We start from the raw sequence: 24,022 nt of genomic DNA, 5'->3' as shown, positions 1-24,022 counted from the left end.
TTTATTTTAAGCTAGGGAAAAGAAAAGAAGAGATGATAATTGAGCGAATTTAATGATAACAAGCAATATAACAAGCAGTTCAGGAGAAGCTATTCTCTGCAGAAAAATGCACAAAAACTTCTTGCTGTGTAATAATATTGCACTCAAATCCTATACAAAGATATGGATGTGAGTACTTAGGGAGACTGAAATTATGTAGGCAAAACAGAATTAAGAGATTCCGTTGAAGTACACTAAGAATGAAACTGAATGTCACAAAATAAATCAATAATGATTAAAGATGATTCATCTCCAAGTCCTACTAAAGAAGGAGTCCCTTTAATTTGTATTTTTTGTGATGTGGGAAAACATACTTTTTATAACACAAGTCCACTGGAGTTCATGAACCATCTTATCTGGCAGAAGATGTCATGCCTCTTTAGTGTTAAACATCTTCATTCCTCGGGGAATTTCTCCTTTATGTTTAGTAGGGTAACAGTGGTGAGCGGACGTTTGTGATCCTCAGCTCTGTTGTAACCAGGGATGCTCATTAAAGCTGCTCATGAACAACACAGACTTGCATGGACTCTCAACAGCAATCCTGTGAAGTCCCTAAGATTGCTGCCTGTTTCCAAATGCTTCTTTTGCATGGTTAAGGTGGAATGTCTATAACTTATTAACAATTGAAGACCAAATCAGATGACTTTGCCTTCTGAAGCTTTTAATAGCACAGAAATAGTGAAGTACACATTACTTTTTAGTTCTCCTAAAATATGTTCTGCTTCTTTATTCTTAAATCACCTGCAGTGAGATTTCAACCCCCTCTTTCCTTCCCAGCTGCTACTACTTTCTCCCCAAACTGCTTTTTGATTTGTGTATAAAATGTCTTACTTTTGCTGTGCCTTTTCCTCGTTTTACAACAAAGTAGAACTGTAATGCTGCTATTTTGTTCAGTCATTGACTGCCTTCTTTTGCTGAGGTACACTGGAATGCAGAGCTGGTCCTTCTGTCAGTCCATAAGTTTTACAACCTCTCAGCTTGTTCAGTAAATAAAAAGATGAACCCAATTTAACAGCTTTAGTCTGCAAAGCTGTAAGTCAAACAGAAAATGTCATGTTTTCTCAGAAATTAGTTATGTTTATTCATTAGTTATTAGTCAAGAGTAGTATTCTACTCTTCCCTGTAAGGATCTAAGATGGCCACTGCAGTATGAATTTCCCCAGTGCAACCTAGCCCTGCCTTCTCTTAGCCAGCCTCCTTCCCTTCTCTCTGCCGTGCTCAGCCTCATGCGTGCTCCCTCTCACAGAGTCTTCCATTGGCAAAGTCAGCAAAAAAATAGAGATGACCAAAGGACAGCCTTACCTCCTTGGTGTCCACACCAAGAGCACAGCAGCCTTTGCAGCCTGTTCTGTTTCACTAGCAGATCCACACCAGCTGTTTTCACACTGGAATGTGAAAACCTCACTCTGATCTGTTATGAGCTCTGTTGCTTGAGCTATCCAGCTTGTGATCTGACTGCAATAGCCAATCATTGATTTTGGGTGATATTTGGATAGAAACATCTTTCTAAATCATATCTGTGCCATTTCTGGAGAATTATTAATTTGGTTGTCTCTATTTTCCACATAGACACTGTGGCAAATACTCCTCAAAAGGTGGGACTGAGAAATGTCCCGTCCCATTTTGGAGCAGTCCCCAGTTACTGTGTCAGGATGTGATATGTCTCAGTCTTGCTCTGCACTGATGTCTGTCCACTGGTGCAAGTTTATAGGTTTCAGAGGAAGGTACTCCCTGGGCAGATGAGCAGCAAACTACTTTCCTATATCCCACTTTTACAGTAAAATTCCAGGGAACTGAAGGACTGGGGCCAGCCTCAACCTGTGAAGGGGGCAGCTGGGAAGATCTGAGGATGGCTTGGGGCATTGGGAAACTGCAGCCACAGAGGGACCCTCAACCACTGCAGTAGTGGAGGGGCAAATGATAACAGATATATGATTTTAAGCTGGTTTTTTTTTCTTGATAATATGACTATTCAAAATCCAGTTTTTCAGATTGTTTCTTCCCATGCAGATTCTAGCTGTCTTTGTAGAAGAAAATCCAATTCTCAGTGTAAACTGTGCCTTTTTCTCCTGAAAAATGCTCACAGAGTGAACAACTGTGTTTGCAAGCAGCTCCACAAACTTTGCATCCTGCAATGAAAGTAGAGGGAATCAGGACTGTATGGGTCTTGACCACTGGCCATAGAGGCCACTGGGTACCCTGATGTGACCTGGCATTTACAGGGAAGAATAATCCCATGGGGAGGACTCTGTGTCTCCAGAGAATGACCAATTTTGAAACTCCAAGCAATACCTCCAGTTCCTCATACTACTGGACTATCATCATCTTTTTATAGATAAATGAGCATGACTTTCTGAGGAAAAAGTAATCATTAAAGAAGAGCCTCATAAGAAAAACCAAAGTCCACTGTCAAGGAAAGATAATAACCCCTACGTTTAACAGGATTTCTGGAAGACACAGTTTTCAGTGCTTTTTTTTTTTTTTTTTGCTCCAAAATTTACTTTTTCTCAGGAAGTGAGTTATCACTTCTTTTCACCTATCCAATCAAATGTAACTTAAATCCTCGAATGCCTATTTCTATGCATTTTTCACAGCTTTATATTGAAAAATATTGAGAAGGAATAAGAAAATAATTTAGTCATGTATTAGTATACAGTAAAGCAGTTGGTTTGGTTGTTTTTTTTTTTTTAAAATATATTATTCACAGAATTTATACTATTATCTGCATTTTTAGAAGAAAAATATCCTTCAGTACTGCACTTATTTATTTCACTTGATGTTCCTGTGATCAAACACTGCAGGTATTTATTTACCTGACAGTTGCACTTTAAATGATTTCTAGTGGAAAGCAATATACTAAACAGAGAAACTTTCTGACCCAGGTGTTAGAAACACTTTCCTTAGAGAAATTCATATAATGTTTATTTTTTATAAAAATATTTAGAGGCTGTTGCTGTTTATGGGTATTATGCAAAGTATACAACCTGTGAGGAGATCATAATTTTGTAAGTTAAATAATTTTCGATGTATAGATCTAAGCATTTAGAGTAGCACCAACAAATGGATATCAACAAAGGGATATCAAATCTACATGTGACTTGACATTATGTTACATAATTACACTTATGTTTGTAACAGCGGACAGATCTCAGACTCAAATACTGGATATTAGCATCAAAATAAGTCCATAAGATGAAAAAATTTTAAGTAATTTCAGAATTCAAAACTCATTTTTCTTCTTCTCAGTACTAGTGATCAGTCAATCTTTGATCAAGGGTGAGGTCCTGGATCTGTTACACATGACAAAGGGTATCTAGCAGATTAACTCAGCTGGAGTCAGAAAAACGTTCATGATCTGATCACTGAGCATCAGACTACATGATTCTAGTCTGGTCTCAGAAAAGGATAATTTCTATCATCTCAAACTGGCATTTACTCCAAATGGGAAGCTCTCATTGCAAGGAGAAAAAGAAAGAAAAAAGAACAGCAAGAGTGGACAATGTAGTTGTGGTGATGAGAGCATCAGGCAGATGTGTCTTCAGCTTCCTCCTAGGGAACTGCTGTTAAATATGCACAGTGTGGCACACAGGGCATCACTTTTCTGCATTTTAGGATAAGGCAGGTGTGTCTCACAAGCACTATAAGAGATGTTCAACTCTCAAGCCAATAGAATGCTGAATTAAGGTTTGTCTTTTCCCTGATCTCAAACTGAAAGATGCAATCCATTCACTCAAGCTGTGTCTCCTCTCCCCCTCAAAAGGCTATTCTTATGTTCCCCACAATCAGGGGCAAAAAGGGACAGCAGCTCATGGAAAGGAGCATTCCTTGCAAGTTTTCCTGCCTGACTGCAGTAAGTCAGGCTGCAGCAAGTCAGGCTGCAGCTCATTAGTCACACCCTTAACTTTACTATCCTCAAGTGCTTTTTTCAGATGTTGAAATAAAGCCTAATATAGAACCTCAGATGCATATAGCCTGGAGTGGAAAAGTGAAACAGTCAACTTGGAATTTCTTTTCAGATTCTTGGTCAGATATTGAAAGAGGTATTGAATCTTCAAAAAGTGAAGGTTCTTCCTTGGGTTACCCTGGCTAAAAATCAGTTTCACAAGAGTTTGCATAAATAAATTTAAAATAATCTTCTTGTTTCAGGGAAATAAAAATACCAATTATTTCCACACAAAGAATAACATCACGACAGAACAAGTGTTTCCATACTATTTAAAAATATCTTTTCTCCAGAAATTGTATTTCTAAGTTATTTTTTCTATGTGAGATTTAGCCAAAATGAACAATCCCACAACATGTGTCAGAAGACTATGGCATGATAAATACACAAATTTACATTTCTAGCTTGATTTTCAGTTTGTTATTCCATTAGTTTTTTCCTACTTTGTGTAAAATACTATCATCCAAAAAAATCCCCACTTTTCTGCTGGAAAAAACATTTGCAATTTAAAAAAAAAAATTCAGCAGGTTTATATTAATGCCAAAAGAAATTTTTACACTACACTTATTTTCCTAGAATGGATATTACAGGGCTCTTCCACTTACAGTTTCTTTGGTAACATGGCAAGGAGAGAAACCTTCTGACGCAGATGATTATTTTTTCATTTGCTTTATATTTTCATTTTTTTAACCCAGGTTTTATAAACAGTTCTCCACCCTCTCAACATTGTAGGGCTGATGAGGTCTCATTTAGATAATGCATGTCCAGCAACTCAAATTTAAGAAGAAATACCCTCAAGTTTGAGGGGTTTGCATCTTTTTGTGAATTCATTTGATGTTCCTGTGATCAAACTAGATCAATCTATGGTTTTCTCGGTGAGCCCTACAAGCTGCATACAAACACCATTAAATCAGCCTACTGCCAGACTGGGTTGATGGTTGACCCCAGAAACTCCCTGTTGTACTGGCATAACTTTTACCATTGCCAGAGACATTTATTAATAAGACCCTGTAGGTATTATTAATATAAAACGTGCAGAAAATATCCATATCCATGTCCACACTTACAAGGAGAGAAGAGCAAAAAGGGGAGGGAGAGGAAAAAAAAAAAAAAACTCTCAAAAGCAGAGGAATGCTTGGCTGCTTTTTTAAGTGTGTAACACTTTAAGGCATTTGGTCTGTACAAAAGAGAAATATTAACTAGTGATGGTTGCATACTTGGATATAGTTGTGTGAAAACTCTCAGCATGTTACCTGTACTGACTCTGATCCACATCATGGAACATGGTTCACTGCTGTCTCTTCTGGCCCCTCCACCTCACCACCCATAATTACACAATGCTGTGCCCTGGCAACTGCTACATCCATATCCTGTCTTCCATAGATTTGGGGTCATAAGATCCCAAACCCACACTTCATATTTTTAACTTCAGTGGGCTAGAAGTGCTTCCTCTGTATGCAGCAGTACCTTTAAAGAAGTATCTTGGTTTGGATTTCTTACTTGTCTTTTTCAGTTCACATTTGGCAATAAAAGGGGAATTTCAACTTCCCCTTTCACATTCATTCTCGCCAAAATCAACTATAAAATTGCACAATCTCTACTTCACACATGGGCAGAAGTCCTTCTCTTGAACAATGTATGGGAACAGGAAGACTTCAGGTCTGGGCACACACTAAGCTGCTACTGACCCAGCAAAACCACCTCTATTTACCAATGAACTAAGAAGGAGATGTGGGGATCCATCCCCAACTAAAACAAGGCTGAAGAAAAGGACTTCTGCTATTTAAAGCTCTTCCAGGTTATGTAATTTTTTTTTTTTTTTCTTCACAATACACACTCCACCCTTCTTTCAGGGTTGTGACTACACACACTACCTCTCTGTACAAGTTAATCCTTCAGGATGACAAATAACTTCCTGGTTCTTTGGAAAATGTATTGATACGGCATTAATGAGGATAAAATGAATATTCAATTATCTAAAACAAAACACAAAAGGAAAACCTAATAATTGAATTTACAGAATTATGCCAAAGATATAGTTAAGATAAATATCGCTGTTCAATCTGGTTTTCTATGATTCTGTAGTCCTGTAAATCCAACAAAGTTTTATATGGATAAATAAGTAATTTCTCACATGAAGCCACAGAAACTTCTTCAGTAGAAGCCAGTTAAAAATTAGTTTCTAACTGTAATTCACCCTCAGACAGTGCAGCACAAACCACACTTCTGTTCATCTGGAGGTCCATTGGGCTTCCAAACACACCAAGGATGAACTACAACAAGTGGGGGGGAGCACCATAATTAGTTTTAACCATTAAACACTTCAGTTTCTTACGGCCACCTTAAGTTCCAGAGATTCTAGGAGCACACTTAGCATCTCAAAGGACAGCTGCAAAGACTATTGCTGGCATTCAGGATCAGTTTTTAACATTATGAGGAAATTGCTTCTCTGAAAACAAATTCACTAGTGAGATGACAGGTTTGTACACTGAGCTTTCCTTCCTTTCTCTCCCCTTTACTTTTTTCTCTATTGCTTTCATTTCATTATTGTAAAATGCTGAGATGTTAGAAAATAGTTGGATCATCACAATGTACCAGGCTAATGTTTAACTTTAAACTTACACATCACAGATAAAAAGGGATTGTACTACAGATTTCACAGCTAAGTCCCTTATTTCAGCTTGCCTGGCAGAAGCACCTGCCGTACTTGGGTCTAAGTGCATTCCTCCGTAACTCATCCTTAGCTACCTTTTTTTTAACTCCTTAGAACTGAACTGGATTAGAAAAAGTGTTCTGGCTGAACACTCTTCAAGTTTATTTTTTGCCATTGCTGAGCTACAGACAAGCTTCAGCTCTGCTGTCAACAGAGTTAATCTGGTCGGAGCAGCAGCCACAGTAAATCAGAATCTTCCATCAAAGAATTATACAATTGGTGCAATGCCAAACTTTGTAGCTCCAGAAATCAAAAAATTCGTGACTTGGGACTATGTTGTTTTTGCAGCACTATTTTTAGTCTCTGCCATCATTGGAGTCTTTTTTGCAGTTAAAGAGAGGAAAAAAAAAACTTCAAAGGAATTTTTGGTGGGCGGTAAGCAGATGACATGTGGACCCATAGCTTTTTCTCTTACATCAAGCTTCATGTCAGCAGTGACAGTCCTGGGGACACCCTCCGAAGTTTATCGCTATGGGGCATCCTTTGTGCTCTTCTTTCTTTCATATACACTTGTCATCATTTTTACTTCTGAACTTTTCCTACCTGTTTTTTATAGATCTGGCATCACAAGCACTTATGAGGTAAGTAAAAATAATAAAATAAAGATACTATTCTAGCATAACTAGTATACAGTTTTTAGAGAAAAATCTTTGACAAAAAACCTTCTGCAGTGTTTTACAGAACAAATATATTGATATATTAATTATTTTATAAAATAATTTGCATTATGAAACTAGTTATTTATATTGTATAAGATGAAATCATAATCTAAGGGTCAGAGCTCCTTTTATGCACATATAGCACAGACAGGATATGGGTTTACACACAGCACCAAATTAAATTACAGCTGGAAAATACTTCAGCATATCCAAATTTTGTTCTGGTTTAGAGATAGACTTTAAGAAAAATATTCAATACTATCCAATTCAAACTTGGTCTAGATATAGCAATTTTGGCCAAGTTACTATATTGAAGTAGCTGAAGTGGGAAGAAAAGAAAGAAGGTGGAAGGCTTGTTAAAATAATAAAAAAGAAAGAAAAAAAAAAAAGTCAGGGCTGGAGAATGAATTCGAGCATTCTCTAGGAAAATAAATTAATGGCTTCTGAATTTTGTTGAGTTTTTGCCTGGCATTTTCTCTGGAACACATTTTTTCCTTCATAACACAGTTCAGTAGCAGCCCTTATAAACTGCACATCCACAGGACAGCTACTGACCATTTGGGATGGCCTCTTACTCACTTCAGTCAGCTCCTGCAAGTTTGGTTGCTCCTCTGTGGGCAGTTTCAACTAAGCATGAATTGGATGATGAAACTGGGTTTGTTCACAAGGAACCTTCTGGTAACAGAAAGGCTGCTTGTGCTCACTGAGCCCAAACACAAGGAACGAATTTGGTCAAACAGATCTGCCTGGGTATTTGGAAATATTTTCAGGACAGTGAAGAGTAAAATTGACCATTGCTCCAAGTAATTGCATTTTCTAGTTGGTTTTGATCCAATGTCAGAGAATTAATTACTTTTGTCATTTGAACCAGCAAAAGGGTCATATTGTAGATGAAGAGACCCTTCAAGCATGCTGGAAAGATGACTGCTGGCTTCATGAGTTAATTTTAGAAATAGGTCAAGTTACATAAATTCAGTATGTATTTACATGGTGGACTGTGGGGTTTATAATGCAAGAAACACAAGATCAGCATGAGAAAAATGAAAAAAAAAAAAAAAAAGAGATGCTTTGGCAGTACAAAGTGCACAGCCTGGAGACTTGTGAAAGAGAGAAAACTTATACAGGCCATGCCTGATGTCTCCTGAGGGGCATGTGGGACTGTGGCCCAAGAAGTCTCCCTGCATAGAGGCTGCCACGGGGCAGAGAAACTCTGCAGAGACCTCAGGTGATCAATCACCCTTAAAACCTGGGCTTTTGGGTCTAGAGATCTACTCACCTCTGCAGTTCTTTTAACTCTCTACATCCATGAGCCTGAAAGTCCATAAGATCCCCCTTTGTGCCTCTCCATATTAGTGATGTGTGGATTTGGCCTTAGGCTGAGATAGAACAAGGGGAAAAGCCAGCCTAGCTCCTGCACCAGGAAACTCCATGTTGCTGCTTCACCATCTGCTCCACCTCCACTTTTAATCAATGCTATTTCTGCTAGAGATGAACTCAAGTTTCCTCATTGTATAATTGGAACATACTTTCATTTGAAGTTAAAATTTCTTTGTAGTTCTTGGGATCTTCCAGTTATTCCTGGTACAAAGAAGGTATTGATTACTGCAATAATCAGAACATAGTTTATATAATATATATAATTATATCTATATAATCTATACACTGATTATATATACACCTTCATGTACATGTTACAGATGAGAAGATTGATTTCTAATTGTAATTATCATTCCATCTAATGACAATCCTGCTCTCCTCGTTAGCTGCTCATAGCAGCAGTGCCAGCTGCCAGTAAGTTTACTTACACAGTAAGGTGCCACTTGGGGCAAACAGAAGGGTAATGGCTGTGTCACAGGTGCTGCATGTGCACTTTATTGAGAATATGCTTTTTCCTAGTATTTGGAGTTAAGATTTAACAAGATTGTCCGTCTTGCTGCAACACTGATTTACATCCTACAGACGGTAAGATAACATTGACTTTTTTTATGCTAATTTCACTCAACATTGATTTTTCACAGACTAGTCTCAGACAGCACATTTTTTATAAAGAGATGTTTTAATGAGTAGTCTTTTTTCTTAGTTTTCTCACTTGAACCATGAATGCTACAAAGAAAATATGATTATATATTTAACTATCTGACTTCCCTAAATTTTCCTGTTTAGTATTAAGAATGCCATTTTAGTTGTCTTTAACACTCGAATGTAGTGCTGTACTCTCACAGCACATTCTTGGTCACATTATGTTCACTGGAAGCCTCTCTCTTCCCAGATAAGTGGATTCTGTCTTTCTTGAGCAGCTGGTCAAGCCTCACTGGGTACGTTTAGTTACCCATTTATGACACTGAGGTGAACTATCCTATTTGAAAACTGCTATACAAGGTATCCTGGGCAGATGCACTGGTCCCTGCTGTGACCATCTTGACAGGTTACATTATTTGTGTATTTAATGGAAAGATGGGATTTGAGGGGAGATTAGGAGACATTTCCTTCTGCATTAATTCCATTTTAATAATTCCCAAACCTCTGGCAACAGATCTGAACACTTATTGACCTTGATGCTTTGTTTCTCCACCAGTTATCTCAGATATTACACGTAAAGGGTATTGAGTCAGTTACTTTAAGAGACTGAATGGAAAATGAAAATTTAATTTCTATGATCAATGCAACTCTATTTCTGTTATCACTATTTGTGTTTTCTGGAGATACCCTTTTTCTAATTCATGAGGATATTTTGTCATGTACTTTTCTTACCAGTAGAGAAATAGGTAATACAAAGACAGATAATGGTCCTCCCCTCAGAAAGGAATTAAACACAAGATTTTAATTTTTTAGGGCTGAAACACAAAGCCTTATACAATACAACCTAATCTAAAGAAGCCCCTAGATCTGGTATTTTGTATCTGGTATTTTAGGTATTAGAGCCCTACTCTAAATACAAGTTTTATCACTGAGCATTCAAAATACATAATTTTTCTCCTTCAGATCCTTTACACAGGAATAGTGGTCTATGTTCCATCATTGGCACTCAACCAGGGTGAGTTCTTATGCTGCACTACACTGCTACCCCAAATAAGCACACCAGAGGGATTGCCTGAGTAAATGAAGTAACAAAAATGGATAAAACCCCAACCCTGCTCAAAGACCCTATAAGAAGGTTTTTGCCTTCCCCTTATAGCTCTCTATTTCTGACTCCCCAGGTTCCTCTCACACCCAAACATTAGCAGGAGCCTCGTGGTTGCTCTTCTGCTCTCCTTCCCACTCAGTACCACCTGAAGAGACTTGAAGCAAACAATTTCCCAACATCCTGACAAAGTTCACAGTACAAGCTGATGATCCAAGACCATACTATGTACTTTGATTCCTCCTATCCCTGTCTCTTGTATTCAGGTTTCCATGGGAATAACTCTTCCCTGCAGACAGAGATGAATGCTGTTCTGCTCTCTGTCCCCAGACTTCTTCAATTAATATTTACAAAGTAGGCATAAAGCCTCCATCACCATAGACAGGATTTGTAATTTTAGGCACATAGAATCATCATGGCACAAGGAATCATCATGGCCTAAATCCTGATTTTACCAAAACTGACTGGGAAGCGATTGTGAGGCTCTTTTCTTTGTTCATTATCCGAGTTGCATTCAGTCTGTTTGATCCCATCGCTCACACAGTGCCAAATTTTCTTCCTCTGTCATGCAGCTGAATTCCATGTGAAAGTTCTCATTCACTATTACACCATACTAACTTTGCTGATAAGAGAACCTTCACAAATAGCTTTTGCCCTCACAGACTATGACTGGCGGGTGAGATTCCAGTATCAGCCAAAAAACAAATTTGTGCATTTTGTGTAAAGAAATTTGAAAATGCAAAATGAACACAGAAATTTGTTTTAATTAAGCCCATTTTAGCATTAAATCAATCTTAGATGCAGGTAATGGAATTTACTTATGGGTTGGGTTTTTTTTCATCTTAGGATTTCTGGGAATCTCTGAGGAACTTGGTTTCTCAATAACAAAGTTCTGGACTAAGAACAGAAGTGAAGCATTGCTTATAAAGCTCTGTCCCATCACAATGACATTTTTGCTTTATGCAAGTATTCTTACTTTTGCTTGAAAGTTAATTAATTTCAATTTGAAAGAAAACAACAATGCAAAACAGTATCCACAAGTTCTACAAAACTTGAACAATCCAGCAAAGCTCCTAATAGATACAAAAGATTAAAATTAGTGATTACTCCTATCCTTCTAAAGCTCAAGGACTACAGCTCTTCTGCTACCTTCCAGATGACTCACACCCATTTCACTAACAATTTTGTTTTCACTGGTTTTGCAGTCACTGGATTTGATCTCTGGGGCTCTGTAGCTGCAACAGGAATTGTCTGCACTTTCTATTGCACTCTGGTATGTAATAGACATAACTGAACAGTTGGAACACAGATGGTTAATTTGACCATCTTTAAACATGACACACTACCAGACAAGGATGGCTCCTGTTGAGTACATAGAGAAAAATTTCTTATATGTTCTGTGTTATAGGGAAGTATATTTGGAGGAAAAGAATCCTCTCTAATCCTTTGCTGTATGTCTTCATGTTTAAACCAGACATCTTGGGACAGAGTCCAGATAAGGAGGCAATAAGCTTCCCCTGTTATCTTTTGAGAAGACGATCCTTATCTTTTACAAATTATAGGCTGAAAAACACTGTAATGAAAATCATGCTCAAGAACAAAGCACTAAAACCTAGGAAGGATAATCAACAGGCCAGAGAGCTTTACTTTTGAGTGGAAGCAATGAGACTCCAAATTCCAAAACAGATATATTGTATAGATATTTGCACTGAAGCAGCAGAGTCCTATGGCTCAGGACACAAACTAATTGCCATTCTCATTGACACTAATGATTTTTTTTCAATATATCACTTGTGTTGAAAACATTTATTATATGCTCTAGTACTCATTTGATCAAATATGAAAGCAGCTATGGAAGAAAGCTGAATGGCAAATTTTCCAGAGCTGTCTTTCTATGTTGGGCTAACTCTGGGCTCTGAGAATGTATGGAGTCCTAAGGGATGTAGGAACAGGCCAAAACTCCCTAAGCTTGTGTTCCACACCATGATATGTTCTTCAAATGCATATAAAGGAGGCAGGAAAAAAAAGCATTTAACTGAAAGTCAAATATTCTTCTGTGCCCATGGACAAACTATTTAGGATGTGAAATTTTCTGACCTGCAAAAATACACACTTTGTGGGAGAATACAGAGCCCTGATTTGCTGGATGCTGTACATACAGCCCAGGAGCTTGTCAAAATAAGGAGTCTTTCTACATTTTAAGCAACAGGAAAGAAGATTGGGGGTGTACAGTTTCTCTTTGTTTTAGGGAGGATTAAAAGCTGTTGTCTGGACAGATGCATTTCAAATGGTTGTTATGGTGGCTGGCTTCGTGGTGGTTTTGATTCGAGGAACTAGTCTGAATGGTGGAGCAACCAAAGTCTGGGAAGATGCCCATGAAGGATCTCGGCTAAACATATTTGAGTAAGAAACAAATGATGCAAAACATTCTTCTCTGTACATTTCATGTTTAGAAACCATACCCTCAGTAAGCCAAAAATACACAGAGTTGCTATTAAACAACCCTGGTGACTCAGAGAAGTCCATTCCTCATCTCTTCAGCTATTAGCAATGTGTTTGACCTTTAGGAACTCTTAACTCTTTCAAGAAATGTAAGGTCTGCTGAAATTAAGGAGAGATTTGCCATTTTTTCTTGTGTAGCTACAAATGCATTCCTTCCAATTTCATACACAGAATATTCTGAGTTGGAAGAGATCCACAAGGATCAACAATTCCAGCTCTTAAGTAAATGGCCTATACAGGGATCAAACATGAAACCCTGATGCTGTTAGTGCCATGCTCTAAACACAGCTAATCTCAGTGGCTAAATGTATATATCTTTCATTTTCTATTCATAAAACAGACACTATGTTTTACTTGCACTCACCACTGCAGCAGGCAATAGTGCACCAGTGCGCTGGGACAGAAATCTGATATTCCTTTAGCTGTTTGGGGCATTTGTTGGTTAATCAAGACAAGTCAGTAACATAATTCAGCAGCAAGGCAAATGTTATCTGCTGTCTCAACCAAGATAAGGAGAACTGCGAATGCAACACATTCGAAACAGAAAGATATACTTGTATGAGTAAGATTTGCTGAGTAGTAGAATTTTGTTGTACAAAAGACAACACAGCAGCTGAAGCAATGTCTTCTAAAGGAAGTTATATTATGATTATTATTATTTTAATTATAAATAAAATTATTATTAATAATAATAATAATTATTAAAAGTTTGCTGGATTTTTTTAGAGTCTGGTAAGCAACCTTGTTCCTTACAGAAGATGGGGTCTCAGGCAGGATGGCTTGTAGTTCTGCTACAATATGACACAGGTCAGATGTCTGAGCATAAACACCCTTATAAAGTTGGTTAATCTGAATTAAGTGATCCTCTGACTAGGTCTGAATGATATTTGGCTATCCTGACTTGAAATCAATGTGTTCCGATATAAAAGTAAAAAAATCTTCCAAACCTGAACAGACTGCATGTTGTCTGTTCTGGAAAACAGTATTTCCTATGCAGAATTTTTTATTCAGATGGTAGGACATGCCAGATAATTCTGAAAAAAATCACATACCTCTTGCTGAAAAAAAATATATTTAAATAAAAAAAACTAAATTGCTTCTTTTTTTCTTTCCTTTTTCTAGCTTTGATGTTGATCCTTTGAGACGACATACCTTCTGGACAATAGTTATTGGGGGAACATTTACATGGCTAGGGCTCTATGGCGTCAATCAGTCCACAATACAGAGATGCATTTCCTGCAAATCAGAAAGGCATGCTAAAATGTAAGCTACCTGTCATTAACCTATTCCTGCAATCAATCAAGAATTACACTGTTTGTCAGCTATACTGACAAATTATATATATTTATATGATATATAAATATTGGGATCCCATTAGGTTGCAGTAAGCTAATTTTGCTCTGACAGTCTTACTACCTCTGCCTCAAAATGACTTAAGTATATGCAGAGGAGAAAGAGAAATCTATCTCTTGCAGCTTATCAATTTATGATCAGGCTGATAAACTAATACTCAGAAGTAGAGTATGGCAAAGATGTTAACACAGAAGTTTTGCTATCTAAAATCTCATTGTAAAAATGTATCTATTGGAACTGCATTTATGTTACTGTGGGAATCCAGGGCTTTCCTCTGGCTGCCCTGGCAGGTCTGGGACCCTGGCAGGGGGTCAGGAACCCCACTGGACAGAGCCCCCAGAGACACTGGCTGTGATCTCTGTCCATGGAAAAGAGTTTTCAATCTTACAGGATGAATTACCAGCTCTGAGTGTTTGATATCAGTAATAATTAAGTGTGGCACAGGTGCAAAAGTAGAATTTTAGGATTCTAGATTAGGGGTCCAAAGGGGACAAGATGGAGGAAATTGGGTGTGCCTTGTCCTTTTTCTCCTTCTTCATGCCCTCCATGTCTCACTGTGGTGTTGGCATTTTTCTGTTGGTTCAGGCTGGGGACACACTGTCCAACGTAGGTGACAGATATTGGCACGTTCTTGTAAATCCAGCCCAGGGAGTTTCTGGTATTTAATGTTTGTCACATCCCACTGAGGGCAGAGCCCCACATGCTGCCCTGCAGGACAGAGCTGGGCAGGGCAGCAGAACATGTGAGAGATAAACAGAATAAACAACCTGGAAACCAGCACAGACCAATTATGGCTTCTGCTTTGGCAGGGGGCTGACAGACAGAGACTTTTTACAATCTGGGAATCGTCAATACCTCAGATTTCGACATGTTATACTGGATTAAAAGTTGTTATTGATTTAGTAGAGCAGTATAGTACAAGGTATTACTTAAATAAAAATAAATCTTAATAATTTCTTAAAATTCTGCAGCATCACAATAATCACAATCAATGCAGAACAAAGTGAATATTCACAATATAGCTATACAGGTCTCCAGCTTGCTACCTGCCTCAACTTAGGCAGTAGTATATGCATTGCTAGACATATTTTACTAAACAATCAGATTTTTTCTCACACCTGGGGCCTGTTGTTTGCACATGTGGCTAAAGAATGAAGGTGATAATTTTTTCCTTTTTCAAACAGTTAGCTTTTTTACTTTCTATAAACATATTATTTTTTCTGAAGGCCATGACTGTCTATATTAATCCATCCTGTGGAAAATTCAGTGTCTGAAAAGCATTTAGTAGTCCCGCCAGTGAGAACATCACTAGGAATGAGCTGGGTTAACCTTTGTTTCATGGTAGCACACTCTGAACTGGACTTCACAATAAATCTTGTGCAAGGTGATGTCCAAACATGATGTGAGCTCTATAAAATCTTGCAGCTCTCAGAAACTGCAGGATTGCTGACCCAAAGTCACACAACCTTCCCAGCAGATGCTGTCACCCACATCCATCTCATGGAATAGCAAAAATTCACCAAGACTATTACTTTGCATGGTAACATTGGAAACAATATTCTGTGTGCTTTAAAGGGAGGACAGCATCAGCATATCCCAACAAGCAAAAATCTGTTCTTTCAAGGGACAGGAATGACAGTCCCAGCCCTTGCAAGGAGGTTCCTTGACTCTCCCAGCTCCAGGGAGTTGTTTGGGAACTTCATCCTCACTCCATAAGGATGGTGTACTTTTCCTTTTTCAATTTTTTAAATTTTGCTTTGAATTATAAAGCCAGTTTGAACTATAAAACCAGTTGGGATCAAGAGATCTCCCAGAAAAGTTCAGAATAATTATCTTGCAACAACTTTTTTATTTATTTTCCATTAAACAGTTTTCCTCTTTTGCTCTAGGGCACTTTACTTGAATTTATTGGGACTCTGGACAGTCCTAGTGTGTGCAGTATTTTGTGGATTGGTGATGTACTCTCATTACAAGAGCTGTGACCCTTGGACTGCTGCTTTCATTTCAGCTCCTGATCAGGTACAGATGTCCATTACAATAATTAGGAGATGTTTTGGGCTCAGATATAGCACATATCAGGACAGTTCAATTTTGTGAAATTCTCCACATCCTTTCAGCACACAGGGACTAAGATGGATGCCAGATCAGGGCTACAATAATATCTATTCTGGCACTCTTGCAGTATTAATTCAATTGAGTATTTTTGCCAAAAGACGTCCCCTTTGCTCAAAATCTGAAACCATGTTATTTGGGACAACACTAGAATTTAGCAACATGCTAATAAACTTTGCTAATATATTTTGCTTCCATTACCTTAATTAATTTCTTATGTTCTCTGGTGCTTCTCCTATCCCAGCTCATGCCATACTTTGTTATGGACATTTTTTCTTCAATGCCAGGAGTCCCAGGACTGTTTGTTGCTTGTGCATTCAGTGGAACATTAAGGTCTGTGAATCTGAATTGACATTTTAGCTGTTTATGATAATTTCTTGGAGGATCCAGAATGAGGTCAAAATATGCAACCCTAAGAAAAGCCCAGCTGTTTCTCTTAGAACATTCTAGGAAGTAGCTCTTTGTTGAATTATGTTACATCCCCTGGAGATATTTGAAAGACATGTGGATGTGGCACTTAGAGACTTGGGTTAGTGATGGACTTGACTGTGCTGGGTAAACTGCTGGACTCTGTGACCTTAGGGGTCTTTTCCAACCTAAATTATTCTACAATTACGTTTATGGTAAAGTCTAAGTCCACATCTCCAGTATCTTTTATCCCAAATACATTTTAGAATAAAGTTATCAATACAAAGAAAGTGTAGAAAAACTGAGTTTAACTTCCCAAAATACTCTTGGGAGCTGCTTATGGTGAAACTGTCTTTACTTAAGGTAACTGCCACAATAACATAGTGGCAATAAACATTTTCAGTAACTCTATCTGAACAATTTTCACCAAAGACAGGCTCACTCACCCAGCTAAAAGAGTTGGGCCATTCATGGAGGACCAAGGTGGCACTAGTGGTGATTGCACATCCTTCAATTTTTAAAGGAGTGAGGTTTTAATTCTGGAATATATCTATACTTAAGGTCTTTGCAAACTTGTAAAAGAAAGGGTCAGTTTGGACGTGTTTTTATCTTGTTCCATGCCAGCATGAAGCAGAGCCCCCAGCAATTGCAGAAACAGCAGAAACCTCCCCAGTTAAAGTAGCATATACGAAAAATACTATGAATCATACAGCTCTTGGAGAGCATTAGTGTGGAAAAAGAGGAAGCTTTTCTTTATCGATACAACTTTATTTCAGATTATATTGCTTCCTATTTACTTACTATTCTTCTCTCTTTCTACAGCACGGTAGCTGCCAGCATCAATGCTTTAGCAACCGTTACCTTTGAAGACCTGGTCAAGAAAGGTTTCCCAAATGTCTCCGAGAAGATGAGCACATGGATCAGCAAAGGCTTGTGTGGGTACTCCAGATGAGACCCATTTCTTTAGCAGTAAAGGGCACTGCACAGAGAGACTCCCTCAGAAACATGAATGTAGCACTTGATAAACCCTCTGATGCCTTGGTAGCATCATCAGCACCATACGGCAGAGAAACAAATATAGACTAGCATGAACAACCACCATTCAAAATCCTTGGAAAAGTTTGGTCTAATGAAAATATTAGAAAACACTCTTCATAACACAGAAAGAATGGTAATGTAGTTATTACCACATTACTTCATGTAATATTAATTTAGAGTAATACAGTAGATAATTTCTATTCAAACTCAGAGTACTGCATAAGCAGCTTATCCAGCTTTTTGGAGAAAAAAGTATGAAAACAAAAAAGTAAAAAACCCCACAAAATATCATCAACATATCAAGCATCCAAAATTATTTCAATTTTTAGGATATTTGTTACAATTATTTCAGTAAGATCATAACCCTTTTATGACTATCATAAGAATTCTATTAAAATTCACAAATATAATGAAAGCACCAAACCCATCTATGTTCTATCCCTGTAACTGCATCTAGTATTCTCCCTTCTTGTTTTTCCACTTACTACTTATTTTTTCACTCTGGACCTAGAAAGATAATTTTGATGTCTGAAACCAAGGTGTGCTAGCACAGAAGTTTTGGTTGGCTTTACTCAAGGCTGCTGCATACAGATTTTCACCTGCCAGTTAAAGCAGGTGTCAAGGGAAGAAAGTCATGCTGGTTTATAATTTCTCACTCATTTATTAGTTGTTTTAAAAGCAATACTTAAAGGCAACAGAAACATTCCTATATGAGGCATAATTTCTAAATTAATGCCATTGATATTGTTTTACTTTGTAAAAAATATCAATCAACCAAAAACCCAGTGAGACTTCACACAAGACACTGCTGGGTGTGTAATACTCTACTCTAAACACCCAGTCAGAAGGGCCAGTTCCTCCCTGCTGGCTGGTCACCTCAGACACTACTGAGCTAGTAACCATCCCCACCATTAACCAGGGCTGAGAACCTCCCTACCTTACCTTTTCCAGGTGTACTATACGGTGTCCTGTGCACTTCCATGGCTGCAGCAGCATCACTGCTGGGAGGAGTTGTGCAGGTATTTCTTGCTTCAGAAATGCAACTAATACAATAGGAATCAACACAAAATGTAATGAACTGAGCAAATAATGCTGCCAGTTCTGATGGATGCTAGAGTACCCAAACCATTTCTAGTAGACATTTTGCTGAGAGGAATAAGTAGGAAAAAAAATCCCCTAACTCTTTCTCTATTGACTTCTGCTTGGAAACAATATTGATTCTCTCTGTAACTGTGCACTGACATCACTACTTATCCCTTCTCCCTCATCTATTTCCCAGTGAAAATTATAAATCAAAATCAGAACTGAGCATGCTTCCCCTCAGCTTCTGCCCTGAACTCTTTCTTCTCTGCACCCACAGGCTTCCCTTTCCATCCACGGGATGTGTGGGGGGCCCATGCTGGGATTATTTACTCTGGGAATTGTGTTTCCCTGTGCTAACTGGAAGGTAAGGAAACAAAAATCCTGATCTAAAAGAAAATCTCTTGGTGCTTTTTGGTTAAAACTCAATTTTGAAAATTGTTTGGGTCCTTGAGCTGCTTTTCAGATTTAGTGCCTGAGGCTCTAAGATCTATTTATACATGCCTTTTCCCTACCTGATTTATCCTGCCAGATTTAAGTCTACCCAGCTGTGGAATAATTAGTGATTAGATTCACATGAGTGCTTTCTTATTTTTTTTCTGAGTTTCATTAAGAAGAAAAAAATTACTCAATATTTGCACCAGCCTTGGGATCCACTGAGTGATTTCAAAAGCTTTGCCTTTAGTCTTTCACTAAAAACGCAACATGAGCTCATTCCATATTGCCTCATCAGGATTCACATCAAGGTTAGCAGAAGTAAAACTAAAATCTGTATCACAGCTTTAATCACACTTCTGCTTCAACTTTTGCAAACAGAGAGCACTAAATACCTTAGAGTTTTATACCTTAGTTGAGAGAGAACAGAATTTATGTACACCATAACCCATCATGACCTACTCCTGCCTAATTCATATTCACAGAAAAGCACTTTCCACAGATCATCTTTAATGGTATCTTTCTATACTTGCCAAGGGTGCTCTTGGAGGCCTCTTAGCTGGGATCAGCTTGGCTTTTTGGGCTGGTACTGGCTCTTTCATTTACCCGGCACCAGCAACAAAGTCCATCCCTCTGCAGCTGTCTACCCTCAACTGCACCCTGGCTAACAGCACTGAGGCACTGATAACAGCAGCTCCCACGCTGGCTCCAGAGAGGTATTTCTCCTATTGTTACCACTTAAGCCTATGTTTTGCCAAGTGTGCCCCCCCAGCCTGCAGCTGGGGTGCAGGCAGCACTGCCAGGGCAGGCTGGGAGTGCAGACTGGTGTCAGATGACTCACCAGCTGCAGCATAAGCTGCATTTTTGCTGGTTCATTCAGGCAACAGCTCAAATGCAGCTGTTGCTCATCACTAGCTGCTTTTTCCCCTCTTCACAGGCCTCTGCTGGCAGACACCTGGTACTCCCTGTCCTACCTGTACTTCAGTGCCATCGGCTGCATGGGCTGTGCCATCAGCGGGCTGTTGATAAGCTTTATAACAGGTTGGTGGCCTAAACATACAGACACGCATATATATATACACATATATACCTTTGCATCTGGCTGTTGAAAAAGTTTTTAAAAGTCTAGTAGGTGATTTGAGACACAAACTCAGAAGAGGGCAGTGGGCTCCGATCCTGCTCCCCACCTCATGGTCTGAGGGTCCCAAGGCTCATACCCAGCTATCCACTTATTACTATTTTCTTTTTGCAGGACCTAGTAAAGGAGAAGACATCCCACCAGTGTTAATTAAGCCAGTCTGCAACTTGTTTTGTTTTTGGTCCAAGAGACTCAAAGTATTCTTCTGGTGTGGTGTGCAGCACGATAGCCTGGAGGTGAGTGCTGACCCCGTCAGCTCAGCCCTGCTGTGGCCCAGGAGCAGTGGGAACACATGTGCCACGTGAGGGCATGGGCTGAGCAAAGAAATAACCAGCCTTCAACAGCTGCTCTTGAACTTTTGCAAGGGATGTTGCATAAGCAGCACAGACTGGAAATTAAATCAGCCAAACCCCAGTCAGGAATAAGTTACCTATTTTTCCCATTTTCATCAAATATGGGGACTCAGGCCCTCAAAAAACAAACAGCCCTCAGGAAAGCCAGGAGCTCACAGAACTGATGCCTTGGGAAGCTGACCTAGAGCAGAGGCTAGACAGAGTTAAAGAATAAAACAGGGATTTAGTAAGAGGCCTCAATGAACACACCTTGGGTAGCACAAGAGCCCAGCCAGGGCTGCACCCAAGATGAACCAAAATGGTCCCAAAATGCACGAGCGCTCCCGGGGGCTCTCACTTTGATCAGTTCTGCTCCATTTGCATCTTGGAGTTCATTGTCCAATTCAGCTTTAGTCCATGAAGTGCCATCCTGCTTGTTTTTCTCTCTCCAGTCCATGTTGCTTGTGCTCTTGGGCCTGAGATTTGGATCATTTGTCCTTGGTCCCAAGGTAGAGAAGGAACTGTTTTGTCTACCCACTCTGTGAAAAGAGCTTACCAACACTTAATATAAAGCTCAGAACTACAGACTAAAGCAGCACAGAATCTGAAAAATATAAAAGCTGAAGCTTAAGGCATCAAAATAATGTCTGACCTCCCTCTCCCTGCTGGGACAAAACTGCACTTTACACACTAGACAGTCCACCAAACTCAGAGAAAAAGACTTTCAAACTCACATGCTCATGAAGCTCTCTTGCTGCTGTCATCCCCATCATCAGAGCTTCTGAGGCTTCTGCCCTCCAGAGCAGCACTTGAGAACAACAACCAGGCAGTGCTGCACTCATCAGCATCTGAGCTGCTCCTTCCCACTTCCTCCTCCTCCTCCTCCACAGCAACAGGACCAGCTATTCTCCAGGTGTCCCAAGGCTTTGTAGCTCATTAAAAAGGCATACAGAATGAAAGCCTTTGTTCTTCTTGTATTGCTTTCATAATTTTCTTTAACCAAAAGAAAAAGGCAGTGAATACAGGCTTCAAATTACAAGGGTATTTTGTTCCTTTCTTTCAGATGGACTTTGAGAAAAAACTTCCGGAAGCTGCTGCAAATAAAACCAGAACAGATAAGGCCTTCAAGAATAAGACCAACAAAGAAAATAACAACCAGATATGTGGTTACAATTCTGAAGAAAATTCATATACAAATATAAGCAGAGAATCTCGCCTCTAGAAGCTGAGGGACAAAGGACGTTTAATCAAACTTTAGTTCTTCAGCTTAAGAAATTAATAACTTCTTTCACTTCACTTACCAGCTTGTAGGTGACCAAGAGGGAGCAGTTGCTCTCTGTAGCAATAAAGGCCAGATTTTTATTTACAAATCTCTTGGCAGACCTGGGAAATGATGGGACAATCAGGTTTTGGAAGCACTGCTATTTCAGAAGAAATGTTTCATGAATTTTGTTGTAGAAGCTTCTACTCAGACACAGCTGCAATACATCTGCATCACCTGCTCTATTCAGCAACTCATCATTGAAAGGAATGTGCAAAGGTGAACTTGAGATAAACTAAGACTTCAGAGAAGTTTGGGAGGTATCTCACGAAGGTGAGTTTGTGAGCTGCTCTCTGATAGAGGGAGAGAAGAGAGGTCAGGCTGCATCTACACCCAAGTATCACAAAAATTCTCCTCATAGGAACCCTGTATAGACCAGACTGGTCTTTCAGTCAATGAGATAACTGTGTTTGCTTCCTCTGGGGAATTCAAGTTTTCTTTAAAGCTTCTCATTGTAAAAGCTATAGGACAAAATAACAAATTTTACTTTGAATTCAGGATAGCTCTTTGTTGCCGTGCGAGACTGGCTCTGGGCGGACGCCAGCGGGAGGAGGGGAAAGGCGGCGCCGCTTTTCCCCTTCGGCTCTGCGAGGCTCAGTTCTAGCGTGGGAACAGACAAAATAGCAACATGGGGCTCAGGCGCAAACACGTGTTTATTGTGGGAGCGTGTTCCCAAGATGCTGGGGCACCAGCCAGGGGTCGGTTATACCCTGTGCCGGGGGTGGGGGGAACCTGAGCCACAGCCAAGGGTGATAGGGCAGGGACAGGGAAACCCTGGAGGCCCCGGGGAGGCAGGAGTGGCGATGGGAAAGGCAGAGGGGGGGGGGGGGGGGCAAGGGAATGACCATGTGGTGAGCGGGAGTGATAAGGGAACGCAGGATCAGGAAAAAGGACCGTGGGGGAAGGGGTGAGCTGGGTCACAGGACAAAGGGGGAACGTGTGGGAAGGGGGGAAGGGGAATGGGGGGGGGGGAGAAGAGAAAATTACAAATCCCACAACTCAATCTTTTGAATTTACATAAAGGAAAGGGAGTTCTGAGGTAAAAACAAATTAGTAACATTAAAAATTACTGAGAAAATGTAAGTTGAGAGATATCAGAAAGTGATGCACCAAGCATAGTTACAATGAATGAGGCAAAAATCTTTTCCACATTACAATTTAAGATAAAGGGTAAAAAATTATCATAAACACATTCTGTATCGAGGATGAAAGCAGGTTTCATGATGTGATGCTTGTGGTTTTTCGAATTCTAACAGAGCAGAAGCAGTGACATGATTTCTCCAATTTGATTATTTGATTGCGAAGTTTGCATAGCACTGTGGGCAGTAATTAGAGAGGATGATCTTTCCTTCTATAAGATATAACTCAATCCAAGAAGTTATTTCCAAATTATCACAAGCAATGGGGAAAAACTTGTATTGAAATAATAAGGGAACTTCGGGCAAGGTACATTTAGGAGATGGGATACAGAGGTGAACCTGGGCGCCACTGTTTCAGGGGAAAAAAACCATTGGAGCTCTGGTCTAGGTTTCCAGCTCCACTCCCTTCGAAGGGGGCCTCCCCCACAGCAAAGGGGAAAGCTCTCTTACAAAGGGAGGTCCTCTAACGGAGGGGCCCCTCCGGCGATCCCTCCCATCAGAAGGGGGCCAGAAGAAGGACCAAGGGATTAATCCAACCTGTCCTCCCCCCAATAGGGGCTGGCTCGCAGCAGGATGGTGCAGGGCCATTGGAGAGAGGGGTGGGGCTGGCGGGAAAACGTGGGTGGAAGAGAAGGATCAAGGTGGGAAAAGGGGATCACTGTAGTGTGGCCAGTGCCATCTTGGGAGGG

The 24,022-nt window shown here is 39.6% G+C and overlaps 1 protein-coding gene across 1 annotated transcript; it reads left to right on the top strand.

The window, feature by feature from the left end:
• The first annotated feature begins 6,919 nt into the window (after positions 1-6,919).
• SLC5A12 (solute carrier family 5 member 12) lies at positions 6,920-22,095 on the top strand. Its single transcript, XM_021539031.2, has 15 exons — positions 6,920-7,276; positions 9,251-9,316; positions 10,337-10,388; positions 11,681-11,748; positions 12,724-12,878; positions 14,100-14,240; positions 16,220-16,349; positions 16,687-16,775; positions 17,673-17,785; positions 18,840-18,907; positions 19,249-19,335; positions 19,941-20,119; positions 20,341-20,444; positions 20,656-20,777; positions 21,937-22,095. Exons 1-15 carry the CDS (start codon positions 6,920-6,922, stop codon positions 22,093-22,095), a joined length of 1,890 nt encoding a protein of 629 aa, XP_021394706.2.
• Positions 22,096-24,022: the final 1,927 nt, after the last annotated feature.

This window comes from Lonchura striata, chromosome 6 (genome assembly GCF_046129695.1).
Source record: "Lonchura striata isolate bLonStr1 chromosome 6, bLonStr1.mat, whole genome shotgun sequence".
In the NCBI taxonomy this organism is placed as follows: Eukaryota; Metazoa; Chordata; class Aves; order Passeriformes; family Estrildidae; genus Lonchura; species Lonchura striata.
This window is presented reverse-complemented; position numbering and strand designations above follow the sequence as displayed.

What these genes read in the sequence shown, in the direction of transcription:
- SLC5A12 (XM_021539031.2), top strand. Translation starts at nt 6,920, where the DNA reads ATGCCAAACTTTGTAGCTCCAGAAATCAAAAAATTCGTGACTTGGGAC. An exon ending in ATCATTGGCACTCAACCAGG is followed by an intron (nt 10,389 to 11,680) that starts GTGAGTTCTTAT and finishes CTGGTTTTGCAG; the next exon opens with TCACTGGATTTGATCTCTGG. An exon ending in CCCACGCTGGCTCCAGAGAG is followed by an intron (nt 20,120 to 20,340) that starts GTATTTCTCCTA and finishes CCCTCTTCACAG; the next exon opens with GCCTCTGCTGGCAGACACCT.